The sequence below is a fragment of the Mastacembelus armatus genome, chromosome 7 (genome assembly GCF_900324485.2).
Source record: "Mastacembelus armatus chromosome 7, fMasArm1.2, whole genome shotgun sequence".
Classification (NCBI taxonomy): Eukaryota; Metazoa; Chordata; class Actinopteri; order Synbranchiformes; family Mastacembelidae; genus Mastacembelus; species Mastacembelus armatus.
Window position 1 is genome coordinate 20,437,183 of NC_046639.1, and position 20,300 is coordinate 20,457,482.

Sequence of the window (20,300 nt, forward strand, 5' to 3'; positions counted from 1 at the left end):
AAAAAGAACATTTACTTAATCGAGTTTGTCGGGCATTTAGACTTGAGTATATTGCCATTTTTCTACAAAAAAGGCAACAGACCAACATTAAATGAGCACAACATGATGTTATACATAAAATTCTTTGTAATCATGAGTTTACACATTTGCATGTAACTGAAATTTGTTGCAGCCAAAGTACACTGTTTAATTTTGTAGAAAAATGACAAAGCCTGGACTAACAACTGAAAGTGGACAACTGCCTTGTTCTGTTGGGGTTTTAACACTTTAACAATTTATCCCTTTCTTTGATGATTATGTTTTTTTTTTTTTTTTTAAAGGTTTTTATCTGTGGGATCATCCTGATAGCAGAATGGTCAGGAGGTTATTGCAACATTCTGGTACCTTACACAGTCCCTGCTGGTTTACTGTCTGTCTCTATTGTCTGCTGTCAAATAAAGACAAACATGACAAAACGTACTATGTAGAAAAAAAGATGCAATATAACTGAACCTATCAGATAAATGTCATAGCTGTCACTAGCTGTTACTGTCTACAGTATGCTTCTTCCAAGCAAGGCTGAGTAACTGATACCAGATTGAGAACCCAATACATTAATATAAAAGATTCAAGTCCAAATAGACATTTATGATAAATCTTGTATGTTTTACTGTGGCAGAAGCGGGTAAAAACCTACAGGCAGAGGGAGAGCAATTCATTTATTTTAAATATGTCATCATTGGTTTAGCCTGCAAACACTAACATACAGTATCAGCATATAACTACACAGTACAGAGGTGGACTGTTGTCACTGACACATGGTCAATATCCAACAGCCAGGCCTGCGTGTTCCTTCATTTAAACTCCATTTAAAACTATTTATTTGAGATACAAAACAACTAGGATGCCAATGTGTCAGCATTTCTTTTCTACCACAACACAGACTATGGTTAGGCAGTGTGGCACTTCACTGACATTGGCAAAAGAAAAAAATTATCCTCTTCAATCATGCATTAGGCCTAAGTTTGTTAATTCTGAGAAATACAAAGCTGGCATCGGAAAAATACAAGTTGTTACACAAAATAAGACTGGGGAAGGTTACAATTCCTCAACCCCTTTTGTAAATTTCAAGCATTTCCCTTTTCTTCTAAGAAATAAATAACAAAATCCAATTTAAATGCATCACCACAAATCCTGTTTTTGCACTGGTCAACCTGTATATGGCTTTAAATGGGGTAAAGACTTGGCAGATGAGAAGGCAATATTAATGCAAATCAGATGCAAAGCTTTGGATGTACATACTAAGTTCCATTCGGCCTGGAACGTGCAGACAAGGCAAGGTAGTAACCACATGTCTGGTGAGAATATTTAGGCACACATTAGAAATGTGACTGGTTGTCCTTTGTGCCAATTACCCCTTCAATGCTCACACTTCAGTAACAATCAAATTAAAAAAGAATACACAGTGGTATTATGTAGAAATACGCATTTTATGCAGCAAAGCATTAAGGCCTCCCATGAGTTGACCACTAAATTCAACACTAAGCCTTATATCGCTAACAGAAACTCACTTCGCTTGTTCTGATTTTAAGCTGAAGATATGTGCTTTTCATTTTCTTTTGTACATTTGTTTTGTTTCTGTAATATAACAAGCACCAGCTCTCAAACATTATAATACAAATATTATAATATAATACTTAGAGATGAATGATTGTACTTCTCAGCATAACCTTGCACAACAAATACTTCAAAAAACACAAAAAACTTAAAAACTTTAATACTAAGAACATGGAGGTTTGAAAGGCTATGGCCTGTAGTTTTTAGAAATAAGTAAACGATGGAAATATATTTAACCTCTTAAGACCTGAGCTTTAGTTTGGCTTGCATTTTAGATTTTTTCTAGCTATTTGGGTTTATGTGGAACCAATACATATAATAACCAGATATTATCTTTGAACATGAACCACTTGTGAGTGTCCACATTCATGGACAACAGGTCTCAGTTAACACAATTAAGTATTATGGTGCAGACAACCAAAAATGTGATGTGCAGGTATGTGGACGCCAGGTCATAGGAGGTTAACACAGTCACAGAGACAAAATAACAAAAACTCATAGTTTGATAAAGTAAGTAGTGGAACTAGAGACTGAAGCCTTTCATAGAATCAAGTGTAGACTCTCCTAGTTTCTCACCCAGGTAGGAAGTCACCTATGAAAACAAAAAGAACATTTCAGGACTGAGCATAAATAGAGGCATGCCTTATGTGTCGCATTTGCTCACATTCAATCATACAGCCACTAAATCTCCACATAATGCACTGATCTTTTTGACTTTAGTGGTTACTGTACACCAATAGACTGTAACCAATGTATGTGTGGATATTATTGCTGATCAGAAAGTAATTAATCAAACATTTGTTCACAACTACAGCTCAGTCAATCACAGAAAGACTTGAAATTGTGATTATCTTTCCACAACTGATAATTTACAACTCATATTATTAAAAGATTAATAGTAACCTTACATTATTAAAAGGTTTACTGTCATGCTTTGCATATCATTAATGTATTTTTAACTAAATACACAAAAAATGCACCACACAGCTAAGACAGGCATGATTTTGGTAAAGGAGACACTGAAAATTACAAAGTGATGCAAACTGCCATTTCAAATCTTTGTTTTAAACATATTTGACCTTGAGGCTTGAGGTGCTGCAGCAATAAACGTTCACAATACTCAGTGTGTAAACAACCTCCCTGTTTTCTTTGCAGGTATTTGTGTGAAGAAGAGCTGTAGCTGCTCAAAATGTTAATAAAACTAAAGGGAGATGTAATTTCCAGTGCTAAAAGCATAACACAGCTTCCAGGCATTACCATTTCTTTCATTACACACTTAAAATCAGCTTGGATAGACAGAAAAAAAAATTCAGTTAACAACACTGTACAACTCAAATTTCAGTCACTCATCCAACAGCATCATGTTTAATGCTGGAAACATCTTAACTCACACCATCTACTTTTGGTCTTGTGGATGGGATTTTCCTGCTCATGAATGCAGTGTATTTACGCAGCTTACTCACAGATCTCAGTTGTTTGAGTTTTCATTCAATGCACATCCAAGGACACTTTTCCAAATGGCCAATTGCTTGCAAACCAAGCAATAAAACCTTCACCATGATGGATAATCAACCTAAACATTGTGGACTTTCTTTGTGGAGTGAAATAATATAATTAATACTGGTTGGTTTGAAAAACTGGAAATATAAAGTTCACTAGAACTACTACTGCAACACTACAATATGTTTTTGAAATAGGCTGACAGTATTAAGACCAGTCATAGTATTTCAGACACTAAAGCCTGAATTTGACTTAATGATCGATGCACTTTGCAGGAAAGGAATGATTTTGAGAGAGTTGTGGTTTAGGAAACAGTGGTAAAATATTTGTTGACTAAACTGTTTGTTCTGTTACCAACCAAGCTAATGAGCTAAGTGTTAGTTAGCTTTAGTTTTTATTCAGTCTTTAATCCTGAGAACAAAATGTCAGTGTAACAGTGTTTGTGAGTCCACTTGCAACCAATGAGTGGAGGTTAAGTGGCTCATGAGTGCCATCTCTCAGAAGGAAAATGCTGCTGCTGGCTGTGTAACTCTGCTAGTTCAGTGAGGCTGTTCATTACAGCGCAGTACAGAGAAAACAGAAATTTGCTCCCACCAGTCTAGTGGGTTTGCTGGAAACTCCCCAGAAATACTGCCATACACCATTACAACAGCTAGCCCTGTGACTCATGACCTCAACATGAAGATTTACAATTAAAACTTGAAAAAAGAATCACCAGTAACCAGTAGATTACTTACACAACACAAAACAGGTTGTGAAATCATTTCATTCCAAACCCAGCAGCTCAACGTCAAAGATGAGGGTGGCGTTAGGAGGGATGATGCCTGGGTGGCCTTTGTTTCCATAAGCGTAGTCAGGCGAGCAGGTCAGCTTAGCCCTTTGACCAACACTCATCTCGAAAAGGAGGATGCAGATGACACAAACAGGGCAAAGAGAAAGAGAAAAAAAATGTTATGGAACAGTTAGTCAGCCCTAGAAGATACAGTTTACTGGATCATAATGGAGTCTCTGCAGTCTACATCAGATAATAAACCACAGGGAATACTGAAGGCAATGGTGAAAATGTCTAGCTCACTAATGATGCTTCATTATTTCTCAATCTGATCCTGCCAATAAAAGCTTTTTAAACAGAAGTCTAAGTGAGATATAAAAGTGCTGTTTGAACCCACAAACAGCATATAACAGAAAATGAAACTACGCTGCCATGACTCTACAGGACCAACAGACGGTCAGCACCATTCACCAGTCACTTCTTAAATGCTGCACAGCTGAGAGAGAGATATAGAGCTGGGGCCATGCTGTACTCACCCACCGTTTGCAGTGTTAATGACAGTGAAAACACAATAATGGAACTTTGTCAAGAAATGTTACATATTCCAGCAGATGAACAACAACATCAGCAGCAAAATGTGATTTCTTATGCAATTCAAATGATTTCTGCTTCTGAATCATCACTGGTGACACTGCTTAGTTGCATGACTTTTTCTTTGGCTCTGGCACAAATATAACCTGCACATTTGCATCAGTTTACCAAGATAATATTTAGATTCATCAAAAGGCTGGCTAAAATGAAAGTACACATTTTTGTTTAAGGGATTTGCTGTGTTGAGATGATTGTATTGTGATTTGGTGCTGCACAAATAAAAAAAAATTTAAATTGAACTGAATATATTGCGCAGTACACTTCCAGCTCTCCAGCTTACCTGCACTACACCCTCTTCCCAGCCTCGGATCACTTCCTGCTTTCCAATCTTGAACCTAAAAGGCTTGTCCCTATCACGAGATGAGTCAAACTTACGTCCATCTGTAAGGGAACCTACAAACAAGAACATGGATAGAGACGCACAGTCAGCAAAAAAAATAATGCTGTCAATGCACAGCCTTATTCTCTGGATGAAAAGTCCAGTTATTAGTGCTGAACATGCACAACCTGACAGGAATTATTACACATAAATTGCTTAAACATGAATCAAAATGCTATTTTTACACGTTTCAGCCTAAAGACTTACATTAATAACGTTTCATAAAAACGCTGAAAATGAATGTATGTTGCAAGCTTGTCTGACACCCATCCTCCCTACTGTGTGTGTACTAAAAGCAAATGAAAGAATCTCCAAGATCACAGAAATAGCTGCTGCAGCTGTCCTGCAGTGTGGGTTTCAGTGTGACAGTCAGGAAAACACAATCATCAATCCACAGAAAAGCACCACTCCAAAACTATTTACCCCGGTGCTATTACTGTTATTAGCACCAGCAAGGCACTGTGTGTGTGTGCGTGATTGTGTGGTGTGGTGTGAGTGTGTGTGTAGGAGAAGGCGCAACATTGTGCGCGTTGTTGAGCACATCAGGGGGCGGCTGGCAGGATGCAGCCTTTAATCCATGCAGTGTGGTGGGTGTCCTGTCTGCTTCTGGACAGCTAGATAGCAGCTCAGTGTGAGCAGCTCAAAGGTCCAAGTATCAACAGCAACCACCATCAACTCCCTGCTTTTCTCATTCCACCATCAAACAACACAGCACTGACATTTTCTCACACCAGCCATTTCCTGTAGGCAGAGGCTTTCCAAAATCCCAGCAAATCCAAGTTTTGTTCTTGACTTGGATGCTATTTGAAAAGGCTTGTGTAATGGACGACCCTGTTTCATGTCCCATGTAAAGGCTAGGCGACAGGAAGGGACACTGCCCTGAGAGGAAATCCTGCAGTTTTAGTGGTATGAAAAAAAAACCACAACAAAAAAAACAAAAAATACAAGGACACAGTGTCTAAAAAACTGAAAATATATCACTGTAATCAAAAAAAAATGAAGAGCTTTTTATTACAGAAAGTTATGTCTGTCTTACCAGGCAAGAAGCTGAGCCCAGCTTTGCTAAAGTAAGAACAGGTGCAGATAAATATATAGTCTAACTCTCTGGAAAGCCAAAGTCATCACAAATCCAATTTTGCTACTAGCACTACATGTTTCATTGTTCTAACTCTATTTACACTGTAATCTGTATTGTAGTGCATTTAATCTGTAATGTCTGTGGAATACATGATAGTCTGGCTCTATAAATGGCAATATCTCCCTGCTGGTCAGTCCCCCCCACTCTGCTCCAGACAGAAATATCTCAGGATGGATTTTGTACAGATATGTTCCCCAGAAAATGAATCCAAGCAATCCTGACTGTCCTCTGATCTTACCTGTAGCCCCATCATCAGGTCAAATTTTCTTTTTATTCGTTTTATTTTTACCTGCAAAATTAAGGACCTACCCATAATTCCCAGTTTGATGTTTGCGCTAATTAGCAAATGTCAGGATGCTAACATGCTAATCTCAGATGGTGAACATGCTAAACACCATACCTGCTGTTTTCTTTATACTGAGCACTTTAGCATTTAGCTTCATGTGCATCTAAACTTGAGTATAGCTAAAATGCTTACTCAATTAGGTGATCAATAGAAAAATAATGAAATGATCAGTTAATCTTTACATTTTTTTTTTATCACAAATGCCAAATCCTCACTGGTTCCAGTTTCTTTTGAATGGATTTAGATTTTTACATACAGTCTATTGGTTTGGGCTGTTTTGGCTAAAACAAGACATTTGCGCTCTGGGCCCCTTCTTTATTGGCTGACGTTGTACAGCAAATAATGAACTGATTCGTTGATATTATCAGTACACTGATCGCAAAATTATTAGTTACCACCCTGGATATAATCCTGTTTATTGGTGCTGTAGCTGTATCATGGCAACACGAGGGGCGTATTAAGAAATTAAAGATGTAACTGGTAAGATAAGGCGCTAAAAATTATTTATTTAGTGTCAATCAAATATTTTGTCTGTGACAAACATCACAGCAGTTATACAGTGACTGCCATTATTTCAGTCGGCCAGACGGTTATAATCCGCTCAACAACTCCAACAAAGACAGAAAAGCGCTGGAAATCAGACGGGATTTAAACCCCGCTCTCCGGTCTGTCTGTCTGGGCGTCTGAGTGAACCCCGCGGCGGAATCCGTCTGCGTCTCGCTTCTTTGTCATTCTCTCCAGACAGGACAAATTAGCACATTATCCGCTGCCCTTGATGAGACTGTAAGGGAGCGCTTGGCCCAAACCGGAGCGCGCATTTTATTTTACGCAGGGGTGAATCCAGCTAGCGCGCTTTCCCCGGGACGCACCACAACCACAACCACCAGCGCCGCCGCCGCTGCTGCTGCTGCTTTAAGAACAATATCACATCTGAATATCTGGGACCAAACATGCGTCCAGAGAGAGAAATGTGGCGAAGGGGTTAAATTTTCATGCAGCCCAGTCGGCGAGTGACAGTCATGCCTCTTTGCCCTACTGAGAAATCGCTGCCTGGAAGGTCTGAGGCAACAACAAAAAAAAAAACGTCAGCTGTGAATAGTTTAACGCAGTCCAGTGTCAGCACCGCACAGCGTTCCTGTGACCACTTACAGTTTTCGCTGTTACACTTTCAGCTTTGGAGATTTTTTTTTTTGTCAGACGGCTGCAGGACGCAGCTGTCCACAGCCATGACTTCACTTTATGCAGCCTTCATGAGTAGAAATAATCCACTGGAGTGGCTAGATGTGCAGAATGTGTCCAGGCATGAAGAATAACAAGTTTCCTATTTTAAACTCACCAACATAATGCACCACACACGTCTGCCCTTTTTTGGGGAAAGTCCGTCCTGTGGAGAAACCAAAGAGACGCGTAATGTAACGGGCAATGAAGGCGGCGTTTGTGCTGCTGTTAGACACATGCAAGAGAAGTGCAAACGTGCACTTAATAATTATCACACAACGCTTCCTTTGCGAGAAGTCTTACCATCGCCTGGGGTTATAGTCTCGATTTCGACTCCCATTTTAGCGGTGTGTTATGGAGCTGTCCCTGCACCCGGTGCCACTCTACCCGCAGTCCGTCTGTAGGCTCCTCCGGCGGATGTCCTCGGCTGTCTGTCTCCGTCTCCGGCTCTCTGCAGGGGAATCCAGTGTCAATTCTTCATATTATACAACTGTACTTCCGCCTACCACTTCCAAATTAAAACCCCCATACAAAGCGATTTCAGCCGGTAATACGAGCCCCCTGGCGGCCACAGTGGAGTTCCGCAATAACTGGACTTTTGGAGTAAAATAAGTACGTTAAAGGGAAAGCTCGCCACGTTTTATATGGATGTCCTGTCAGTGGCGATGGTAAGTTTGCTCAAATGAAACGAAAAATGCCTCAGCTCATACTCTATTAAAAGAGAAAGCTGAGTTGATCTCTTCGCCATTTTTGTGGTGCCTACATTTACCAAGATGCATTGCAAGCCACCACATCCTGGCAGGATACACGAGTGAGATATGCCCACCTTTCAAAACAAATTAAGAATGAATTACAGAACAAATCAATCCGTGTATCAATAATCACCAAATGTTTCCACCATGACCAAAGGGAAAAGAATTTTTTTTTTTTTTTAAATTTCCAAAAATCTGCTTTCACAGACAGATTACAGCGCACTATAGGCTGCTGTGGAGGACACCACTGTGAAACAAATAAATCAAAAGTAGAAGCTGGCAGAGAGAAAGTTTGCAGTAACAGGAATAATTTAGGTGAAGGGCTCTGAGTGAAACCATCTCCATGTCCCAGCAGACACTCGGTACAGTCTGCTCACATCACCTGAGCAAATGTGCATGTCTGCGTCTTCTTTCCTGCAGAAACCAATAACCCTAAGTGCTCAGCATATCCACAAGAGGAACTGCAAAGTATTTGCAGAGCATTAAAGAAAACATGCAGCCACAGTGCTCACACGTCCAGTTGGTATCAAAAGAGCAGTGGAATATAAAGAATTCACAATTGTAATGTTGGTTAAAATATAGAATTGAAACGAGAACATTAGGATATCTTGTGTGAAGACACACTATTACCAGAGTAGTTCACAAAACTAAGAATTACATAAGAATGAGATTTAAAGGAAGAAAAAAAAATTCAAGTGGTTGCTTTCTGTGTAATAAGTGCTCTTCAACTGTGCTACTCCATGCATGTGCCATATATTTTGCATCTAAGATCTAAAATCACTTTCATGACCCTAAATGAGATCTCTGTGCTACATACAGAAAACATGGCAATGTACACTCTGGCCACTTTTACAGCAGAGGTACTGCATAATAAGTCAGACAGCACAACATTTAGCAAATTATTTGTTGTGTTGCTGCACATTGAAGAATTTATGTAGTAACCATGTTTAAAAGAATGATGATAAATTATGTAAAATAAACTTACCAATAAATATGTTATGGCAATATTTCAATCTTAAACCTTTTTAGGTGTTTGTTTAGTAAAAACAAATTATCAAATACAAATTCATGTTAAAAAAAAACAATATAATGCAAGTCCCTCAATTTAAAATATATCTGCATCAATAATTAAAAGACAAGACAATAAGTTCTTTATACATCAACCATAAAATGAATTTATTTTACCAGAGGTCCAATCATCTTTCTGTGTTGACCCAGGATGCATAGAAGATGTCAGTGTGTTGTAGGAACTTAACTCAACTTCCACTATTACAAACCAGTGCTTACAATCTGCATGTTCTTTTGGTCAGCCATTGGTGTAGCTTTAATGATACACAATATCAAAATGCAACTGTGTAACTGGGACAATACTAAAATTTGAAAAGGAAAAAAGGAAGGAGAAAAAAAGGCAGCTTAAAAAAATAAGTCCATTTCCATCTAAACAAAGGGACAGGTGTGGTTGTGGAGGTGAATAAAGGAGCGTAAGGCTACTGGTATAGGTTGGTTTGAAGAGAAAAGAACTTTCAGTGTTTTGTCACATTTTTATGCTTCTCCAAAGAGAATTTGTGGAGAGAAATGGAAACGTGTACAAAACACTGTCAACATGTTTCCTTAATAAGACTAGTATTCATTTGTGCTGTTGAGGCAGAAACAAACTGGGAATCTGCTGCTGATCTGGTGAGGCCTCAGCATTTTATAGTAAACTGAGCTGAAAAGGCCAGATTAAGGTTAATAGAAAAGGAAAAGCAGGGATCAGATTAATGAAAATCAAAACCAGGTTTAGTGAACATCCCAGCAACCAAGCTGCTTTTCAGAAAGTTGGGTTGCTGCTCTGTTTTTGATTTAAGCCATCTTGCACAATTCAACTTTATCTGCATCTTTCCAACAGCATGTACAGTTTCCCCTCATTACTGCCTGTCACAGACCACAGAGGGGTGGAGGGTGGGAGTAAGGGGGTGGCGGGGCCAGGGGAGCAGGATGTTATGTTTCACTTTCAATGATCAAAAATCAGAAATTAGAAGTCCATATATAAGTCCATGTTTTCTCCTCTCTCAGGAGGAGCAGCAGGTTTCACATGGCTGCAGTGATTCAGCCACACCACCGGGGGGGGCTTTACCTTATCCCCCCTCTCCTCACTTTAGCCGCTGGACAATGACAGCATTGAGGAGGTTGGCCTGCTGCAACGTTAGGCTCTCGTCTGACAGCTCCTTGTTTGGGAAGGTGGTCATGAGGACAAACTCTCTGGCAGCCATGGCAGGCCGGGCGGCCACCACAAACTGGCGCAGGTCAGACACCCTGAGGGGCACAACACATGACGGGAAAAGTGCTTTATTTACTCGAGTGACAGGACGAAATCTGGTGTTTGTATGTGGAACAGAGACTCCTCCAGATTAGAATACTGATGATTTGTCTGCTTTTTCTATTTCATAGAAATTGGCCTAAATTTTATGTTAAACTTAGCTCCTAAAGTCCAGACATGCAAAAGTACAACTGACTGATAATGTAGCATGGTGAATTCCACATAATGCTAATTTTCAGATACAAATGCTCTCCGTAAAGCCAGAACTGCATACTATTCATCACTAATAGAGGAAAATAAGAACAATCCCAGGTTTCTTTTCAGCACTGTAGCCAGGCTGACAAAAAGTCACAGCTCCGTTGAGCCCAGTGTTCCCTTAGCTCTCAGCAGTGATGAATTTATGAGTTTCTTTACAAATAAAATCACAACTATTAGAGATAAAATTCAGCAGATGCTTCCTATACCTGCAATAAATGAATCTTTTACTACAGTAGCTCTTGAATCATCTGTAGGACCTCAGTTATGTTTAGACTGCTTCTCTCCTATAGATCTCTCTGAATTTACATCAGTAGTTGCTTCATCGAAATCATCAACGTGTCTCTTGGACCCCATCCCGACTAGACTGCTTAAAGGCACCCTGCCATTAATGAACTCATCTTTATTGGACTTGGTAAATTTATCTCTAGTATCAGGCTACGTACCACAGGCCTTTAAGACTGCAGTAATCAAACCTTTACTCAAAAAGCCTAGTCTTGATCCAGGTGTCTTGGCTAATTATAGACCAATATCCAACCTGCCATTTATTTCTAAAATCCTAGAAAAAGCTGTTGCTAAGCAGCTATCAGACCACTTACACAGGAATGAACTATTTGAAGATTTCCAATCAGGATTTAGAGCACATCATAGTACAGAAACAGCACTGTTGAAAGTTACCAACGATCTTCTCTTAGCCTCAGATAATGGACTTGTTTCGATACTTGTCCTCCTAGACCTTAGTGCAGCATTCGACACCATTGACCACAACATCTTATTACAGAGACTGGAGCATGTGATTGGTATCAGAGGAACAGCGTTAAAGTGGTTCCAATCCTATTTATCGGACAGATTCCAGTTTGTTCATGTCCATGATGAACCTTCCACACGAACAAAAGTTAGTTATGGAGTTCCACAAGGTTCTGTGCTAGGACCGATTCTGTTCACCCTGTACATGCTTCCTTTAGGATATATCATTAGGAAGCACTCTATTAATTACCACTGCTATGCGGATGACACTCAGTTATATCAATCTATTAAACCTGTTAACACAAACCAGTTAACCAGACTTCAAGCCTGTCTAACTGACATAAAGGCTTGGATGACCAGTAACTTTTTACTTTTAAACTCGGAGAAAACAGAAGTCATTATATTTGGGCCTAAAAATCTCAGAAATAACTTTTCTAAAATTATAGCTACTCTAGATGGCATAGCCCTGGCCTCCAGCACTACTGTAAAAAACCTTGGAGTTATTTTTGACCAGGACATGTCCTTTAACTCACACATAAAACAAATTTCTAGAACTGCATTCTTTCACCTGCGCAACATTTCCAAAATTAGGAACATCCTGTCTCAAAATGATGCAGAAAAACTAGTCCATGCGTTTGTTTCCTCAAGGCTAGATTACTGTAACTCATTACTATCTGGATGTCCTAATATCTTAATAAAAAGCCTCCAATTAATCCAGAATGCCGCAGCCAGAGTCCTGACAGGAACTAGCAGGAGAGATCATATTTCTCCTATATTGGCTTCTCTTCATTGGCTCCCTGTAAAATATAGAATAGAATTTAAAATCCTTCTTCTCACATACAAATCCCTTCATAATCAAGCTCCTTCATACCTTAAAGACCTCATAGTACCATATTATCCCAATAGACCACTTCGCTCTCAGAGTGCAGGCCTACTTGTGGTTCCCAGAGTTCTCAAAAGCAGAATGGGAGGCAGAGCCTTTAGCTATCAAGCTCCTCTCCTGTGGAACCAGCTCTCAGCCTGGGTTCAGGAGGCAGACACTCTCTGTACTTTTAAGGCTAGACTTAAAACCTTCCTCTTTGACAAAGCATATAGTTAGGGCTGGCTTCAGGCAACCCTGAACCATCCCTTAGTTAGTTATGCTGCTATAGGCCTAGACTGCCCAAGGACCATTGGTGCACTGAGCTCCCCTACCCTACCCGCCCCCCCCCTCCCCCTTCTCTCCGACCTCATGTATATTCCACCATTGAATGTTACTAACCTTGTGCTCTCTCTCTCCCCTAGTTTGTGCTCTCTCCCTCCCTCTCTCTCTCTCTCTCTCTCTCTGTACCTTCTGCAGGTGTCCCTGGTCCTGGAGCTGTTTATCGCTGATGTGCAGTTACTGGCCCCACCAACTTGCAGTGTCTATTTGTTGTTTATTGTTGCTGTTCTTTTCTCTCTGCTCTATCCACTCACCCCAACCGGTCGAGGCAGATGGCCGCCCAAACTGAGCCCGGTTCTGCTGGAGGTTTTTTTCTTCCGTTAAAGGGAGTTTTTTCCTCTCCACTGTCGCCAAGTGCTTGCTCATAAGGGAATTGTTGGGTTTTTAGTTTTAGTTTTTGTAAAGTGCCTTGAGATGATTTGTATTGTGATTTGGCGCTATACAAATAAAATTGAATTGAATTGAAATGGTATTTTGGGGACATATACAGCGATAGATGAGATAGATAAGAGAGCAGAAATAACTCTGTCTTTAGATGAGATTATGCTATGAAACTATAATGAGAAATCATAATCCCTTGATTTAAATATCACAATTTAATCACCTCCGCTTATATCTGCTGAAAAATTCAAACTAAAGTTTAACAAAAATATATTTCGGGTTAAAATCCTGGAAACATAGGACAGACATAACAGATTTCAGACAGTAAAGTCAGTAAATGCTTCCACAGAGCTGTAGAAAACATGTTCTTCAAAAGAGCTGTGTACCTGCCAACCAAACTTAAAAAGAGCCAATCACCTGTGGGTATGGTTGAACTTTTGGACCAGTTTGCCACCGTCAGCCAGTCGGATCTGAATGTTAGTGACGGGCTGGGAGGGGTCGAGGGTCACAGAGGCACTGGCTAGGGCCTCATTGGCAGCCTGGTCCTGCTGGGAGGTGGCGGGTGCTGAAATCAACTCTGGGGTGGCACTAGAGGTGGGAGGGTCAGAGTTTATCCTGAATACTCAGTCAAGCTGGAGTCATGATATAAAATTTATTAGCTGAAGAAAAATGTAAAATTCTAGTTTTGTGTGCACAGCAGTAAGTAAAAATATTGTCAAAATAAAACTTCAGATTTCCTTTTAAGATTTTTTTTTTATTTTGAAGAACACCACTGATTTTAACTATTATCGCGACTTCACCTCAAACCACTTCATCTGATGAAGCCAAGAAAAAGTTGAAAAGAAATGCAAATTTTTTTTCAATAATTGTAATTACATTGGGCAGTAAGGGGTTAAGAGCTGCAGACACCTTGTTGAAGCTTTAAGTGTACAGGTGATTAATCATGAGCTGCTCTTACTGATAGACCTCCACCTTGCTCTAAATAGCAGCAAGTAGCTTAATATGCATCTTACTGTTCAGTTTTGGCAAAGAACTTCTTCATTAGTAAGTTGAACTAGGGTCTTGAGAAAAATTAATTAATAGTTGAACAAATATAATGATACAATAATACAAATTGTATACTTTTTTCTTTTTAAATATGAACACTGAACAGTGACTGCAGAATTTACAGTGCATCATTTTATTTATACTGCTTTTTCAGTTGGATTGTCTCATGAATAATTAGAAACCAGTCATTTATCTGGAATGCCCATACAGAGTCAATTCCCAGACTAAAGATGATTCAGAACAAGTTGGACAGGTCTGCCTGCTTTTATCCAGACTGAGCATTGAGCTGTATTGACCTGTAATATTTTGCTAAGGGGAAACCAAAATAAACAGGCAACTACACTGCTCAACAATCTCACCTCCCCAACTTCTGTCCTTCGCCTTCAAAGGCCTTAAAGGCCATCCTGGGTTTGACAAAGTCCTCATCTCTGTGGTCCTCCATGTCTAGGTTGACCTGGCCCCCTCGAGACCGCTGCCTCAGCTCCAGTGGAATCTCCCTGCAGGGTGACAACCAGCAGGTGAACAGACGGATTAACTCCTAATGTGTGCCAAGCAAGGAGACAACAACAAAGTCTCATGGCCAAAAGGATGAATCACTGATATTAGTTCAGTATATTTAAAGTTAACTAATTTTCTCACCCCCTTCTGATTGCCTCCAGGAAACTGGAATTTCCAGGATCGTTGTAGTTTCTGAGCTCACCATTATCCAGACTGAAACCTGTCTTCCACAGTTTAAGCACCACATGTACCTAACACACACAAACAGATTGTACACATTTTTTCAGTATGGATGCTATTACCCTAAACTAGTAGTGGAATAAATAAATAAATGTATTTTTTTCTAAAGGAGGTTTTAAAGGTGTATGTATTCTGTTTGGTTGCCATGACATTTCACAATCAACATCTTCTGAGAGTTCTTTTCGTGCATCTGCAGATGCAAGAAATTAACTGAACTTAAAACAAATATCAGGGCCCAGTAGGACCTGTACTCACATCCTGCTGGCTATTGGAGGCTTGCCTCTCTCCAGCCACATAGGCTGACTCCTCCTCTGGAGCTGCTCCTAGCCTGTAACCACCACCTACAAAGGCCTAAGTGGTGAAAGGAAATTTAAAAAATAAATAAATAAATAAATAAATAAAACAATAAAAAGCGTAACAACATGGGACACAACAGGGTCATCAGATGGAAGGAGAGCTAATCAGAAGAAGATATCAAAATTGCCTACTCACAAATCTGGTCAAAAGCTAATTAAAAGTGCACATCACAGACAAAAAACAAATCTGATAATGACACATTAATAACAACACAGAAACAAGCCAACATAAACGACAGCACAAAAACATTGAGCTTCACTTTACCTTGGCTTTACTGGGCTCTCCTGGACCTTTTCCACTCCGGTCCAGAGGCACAGCTCCGTGTTCCCGGGCCCCCTTGAACAGATCTTCCACCACTTCATTGGAGCTCTTCTTCTTGGGAGGCCCAACAATCTGCTGCCCACTACGTTCTGATCCACCCGCAAAAAACCTGGAGGGGGACACAGCAGGGTGTGACTAAAGGATTCTTCCATAACACACCAAATAAAGTACGTCTTCTGATGCAAATAAAATAACAGTCAGCTGAGTCAAAGTCATTATTCCTTTGTTCTCCTCTCCACTACCACACCTCACAAGTGCCTGGAAGTAATTACAGTGATCTACATGTAGCTCACTGTACACTGCATGTAACAGCCCAGTCAGTCTTATGTCTGAATAAGTTTCATTGGCGATCTTGTTAGGTTAAATCAGCAATAGCCTAACACTGAATCCTGCCAGATTAATATAAAGACCAGAGAAGCAAAAATTGCAAAACTTCCTGCGTATGTGAGCAAGTAGGAACTGATTGCGTCCCAAACTTGTTTTCTCATTTTATCTGTCAGACATAATTAAAGAAGCAGCAGAATTCTTTAGTCTATCTAGTAGGTCTGTCTAAATAAGGCCATACACAATAGTGAGGAAATGGCATACTATTAAGACAGTCTCTCCTCAGCAGCATTCTTGGTGCTGCATTTGGTTGTACACACAACTGAAGTCAATGTGCGAGAACTAAAAAAAAAATTAAGCCTGATAGAGAAGTTAATAAAAAAATAAATAAATAAACTGTGCACTTTCTCACTTTCTCACAGCTGCCCAGCCACTGCAGGGAGTGGGTGGGCTAGTCAGATGGTCTGAACAGCAGTAAAGTGGGAGTTTCAGATGCTGTTCCAACAACCACTCTGAAACATCAAATCTTATCACACTAAAAATCAGACTTTCCATTTGTGGTTTCATTATGTACACTACACTGTAAATGTAAAAACAATACCATAATAATTATTTTGTGCCAGGTGTCTGGAAAGCCCCTCATTGATAATTTTCCACCGATGCATCAGCAGCACATGTTAAAAATAATAAAACAGGATATAGAATGTGAGATAACTCAATTCAGTCAATTAAGTAAATATTAAAGTTATCATGCCCTGCAAAACTGAACTGGAAAAATAAAAAACATATGTATGAATCTATTTTGTAATCAACACTAGGAAAAAGAACACCGTTTTTCTTATTTCAGCTTGCTTTCTAGCTGTAAGACTAAAAGGCCATTGGCAACCCCACACAATCTCTTAACAACCCGTCTCCTGCACTGCCCTGGCAACAGAATCAGTTGATGCTGCAGAAAAGCACAAACAACGAGCTCACAGTCAATGAGGTGAGACCAAAAATAGTTTGGTGCATTCTGGACTCACCCACTAGTTGTGACTTTCTAACATCCAAACCCTGTGGATGTACAACTCAACCAGACAGTCAAGTCTAGAGCCTTGAACAATTATCAGAACCATTTAGGAGAATGAGAAAGAACTTAAAGGGCAATTGTCACAGCATACAATCAGATGGGCAGTGACTTTATTTACTGATTTAAGTACATTTTAATCCCTGATCCACCCTGGGCAGGACACTCAATCCTTACCAGGGCCATGAACACGTTTCTATAACAAATCTATCCCTGGTCCAATAGCTTTTCAAGAAGAGAAAAAAAAAAAGTGAAGAACGTCATCAATTAAATCATAACATAAAAACCCCAATCCTAACCCTTGTAGCTCTGGAATACAACTCAAAATTTGCCTTATTTCTTCTCCTATTTCTCCACCTGCTAAAGTGAGGGACAAAGGATGAACTGTGAAAAGGAATATGACTCACCTCTGGCCTTCCTCCTCATCACTATCCTCCTCTGCCTCATGCACCAGATCTCTGAAGGAGGTCACTCTGGGCTGAGTGCTGACATTAAAGAAAAATATAAGGTTTAAGGATCCCACTGCATGTTACAAATTTATAATGACAATGAACAATGAGCCAAGTCTTTTGACTAACATGAACGTTGCTGCAAATAATTACGAGCCAAATTTGCTAAACCGTACTGTTGGACTTTGCATTGACAGGAAAGCAGCTCACATGTATCCCAGTACATTCTCACCAAAATGAAGTATGGTGTTGATGAAAGCAGAGACAGGCTGTAAACATTACCTTGCACCTGCAGACCGAGACACTGAGGAACCTCCCTCAGGCTGAGGAAGAGTCACTATATCATCATCAGCTCCATCTTCAAAGAAACTAGCAAGGGCAAGCTGTAAGGAGGCAAAAGTGAATACACCATGAAGCTATGACCTTACAGAAAACACAAAACCAAGACCTGGACAGCTTAGCCCTACCTGATGAGGCTCCAGAGTCTTTTATAGTGTCCCAGCTGATTTATTTTGCAGCAATGTGAGAACATTAGGGGCGGGAAAAATAATATTTTTTTCCGATGCATCATTGTTCACTTTAAAATTATTCTGAACGGATGCAGAAAAGTTACATCAATTTTAATAATTGGTTGAATGAATTCCGCCAATCAGACACGTTTTACCAGCACCAGACTACAAACGTGTACAAGCACGTTTAGGCTTGTATGTTTACATGTATGAGCTACGTGAGAAACAGGTGGAATAGGCAAAAACTATACGAATGGCACATGCTTCATGTTTTGTATTTTACCATCTACCAGCTAAGCAGCTTGGCTTAGTGTATTATCTGTTATTTGTTCTTTCTTGTTTTATTGTTACACAAGAATGTTTACATTAGAGCTGCTACTAAATTATATGTAGTTGTTTTGCTGTTTTGTTTTGAAAGCAAGTTTTGTCTCAGGGTTTTTTGCCCATAATAAAAGTTTTTTGTTTCGAGAAAAGTCTATATTCATATATATTATGAAAACGAGCAGGTTTTATTGTTGCAAAGAGACATTTCAAAGTTTGACAAGATTTACCCAAGGATGCCGTCACTGGCACTTCTTGAAAAGCAAAGTTGTACATGTAATCGTGAAGCAGATTGCCACTTTAATAAAGTAATAGTAAAAAATAATTAGTTTTCCAGATTATAAATCACACTTTTTTTTACTCCTCTGGTTTGTCCTGCAAATTATACAGCAAAGCGAATTCTTCAAATGTATATTTATAGTAATTTTGTCAAGTAGTCACTAGCGGCAGATGGCACTCTTGACTCAATAGAAGATGATATTATACTGCCGAAAAGTAAAAACATTTATGTTCATGTCAAAGTCTAAGTCTTAGTGTAGCACAAGTGCAAATGCTGCACAAAAACAAAAAGATGAACTGCAGACTTCAAAGTGCAGGTAAAGTATGCAGCTGAAACAAAGTTTAGAGTGAGTGTTGACATTCAGACAATCTGAGATGGTGCAGTTTAATGTTACTTAACAGATGAATGAATTTCGTAATGCACTTCTGCTTGTTGTTTTGTCAGGCCTACGTTCTTCATAGGCTAATTTAGGCTATAATTAGAAATGTGACTTATATATCAAAGCCACTCGTGTTTTTTTCTGCTCAACAAGGCTGTTTTGGCTAAAAGCTAATTATACTCCGGTGAAACTTATAGTCCGTAAAATTCGGTAATTGATTTTCATCACTGATTTCTGCAGATGTTTTAAAAGTAGCAAATATTTCATATGAATGAAATATGTATAGAAACATTTGATTAAAAAAACATTGCTCGTTTTTTAATCGAACAATGGGCCACTGAAACGAAATCGAATCGAATCGTTGAATCCCTAAAGATGCCCATCATTAGAGAACATAGCAGCTCTCATTCAGTTTGGTTTTCTTTCGTTTTCAGACTCCACAGATTAAGTGACTAGGAGCTCCCCTTTGTTTTCCTTAACATAACGTCAAGCATGTTTTTCACCGGGGACAATGACTCTGCAACACTAACCTTAACCTCTCGCCAGGTGCGCTAACAAGCATTAATCTAAATATATCGTTATATCCCTGCAGGCTAACGCGAGCTAGCACGACAGACTAACGTTAGCCGAAACTTCTCCGCAGCAACAGAAAAGGGTTTTCTTGTGACCGTGTTGTTGTCTGCTAAGTAAGTACAACACAAGTGTGCTGTTGCTGATAGAAAGCCGCCAGGCCACTGTCGAGGGGTGACTTGACAAATTACCGGCAACACGAGCTAACGCTAGCCGGCAAGCTATTTGTCATGTCCCCGCTTTTACACGCCGGATTGTCGGTCGCACTCCTCACTGCAACTCTATGGAAAATCACAGAAGAAACGTACCTGCAAATTCCAGCCGGCGGACTCGAGGAAAAACCGGGCCCGCTCCTCGTCCACATCGGTGACAGCAACAAACTCCCTCACAGACTCTTCTTGGCTCGCCATTTTGAGTTGCTCCTTCAACGACTCGTCCGTCTCCACCTGAGAAAACAAGCAACAGATGATGGTTCCTATTTGGTTTCACACCACGGACCGTAGCGACACAAACTTAAATTAACTTATTAAATAATAAATAAATTGCTACGGTGCGGCATAAAGCATGTCCATATTACTTTTTAAATAACACGACCTTTAAAGTTAAATAATCCATTATTTGCTTTGACTTCATTGAGCCCACAGTTTTGAACACTAGATGGCAGTGTACCCACAGGTTGACTAAAATCACAACAGCTGAGCATT

General features: G+C 39.7%; 2 protein-coding genes across 2 annotated transcripts; both read right to left on the reverse strand.

The window, feature by feature from the left end:
* Positions 1 to 684: 684 nt before the first annotated feature.
* Positions 685 to 8,090, reverse strand: fkbp1ab (FKBP prolyl isomerase 1Ab). Its single transcript, XM_026331419.2, has 5 exons — positions 7,904 to 8,090; positions 7,719 to 7,766; positions 4,800 to 4,912; positions 3,834 to 3,990; positions 685 to 2,188 (listed from the first exon to the last, which is right to left on the reverse strand). Exons 1-4 carry the CDS (start codon positions 7,938 to 7,940, stop codon positions 3,862 to 3,864), a joined length of 327 nt encoding a protein of 108 aa, XP_026187204.1. The 5' UTR covers positions 7,941 to 8,090; the 3' UTR covers positions 685 to 2,188; positions 3,834 to 3,861.
* Positions 8,091 to 9,500: 1,410 nt separating this feature from the next.
* Positions 9,501 to 20,042, reverse strand: nsfl1c (NSFL1 (p97) cofactor (p47)). The gene is made up of 9 exons (XM_026331418.1): positions 19,905 to 20,042; positions 17,820 to 17,920; positions 17,496 to 17,573; positions 15,642 to 15,807; positions 15,276 to 15,371; positions 14,922 to 15,031; positions 14,642 to 14,779; positions 13,653 to 13,823; positions 9,501 to 10,647 (listed from the first exon to the last, which is right to left on the reverse strand). The coding sequence occupies exons 1-9, from the start codon at positions 20,004 to 20,006 to the stop codon at positions 10,485 to 10,487; spliced, it is 1,125 nt and encodes a 374-aa protein (XP_026187203.1). The 5' UTR covers positions 20,007 to 20,042; the 3' UTR covers positions 9,501 to 10,484.
* Positions 20,043 to 20,300: the final 258 nt, after the last annotated feature.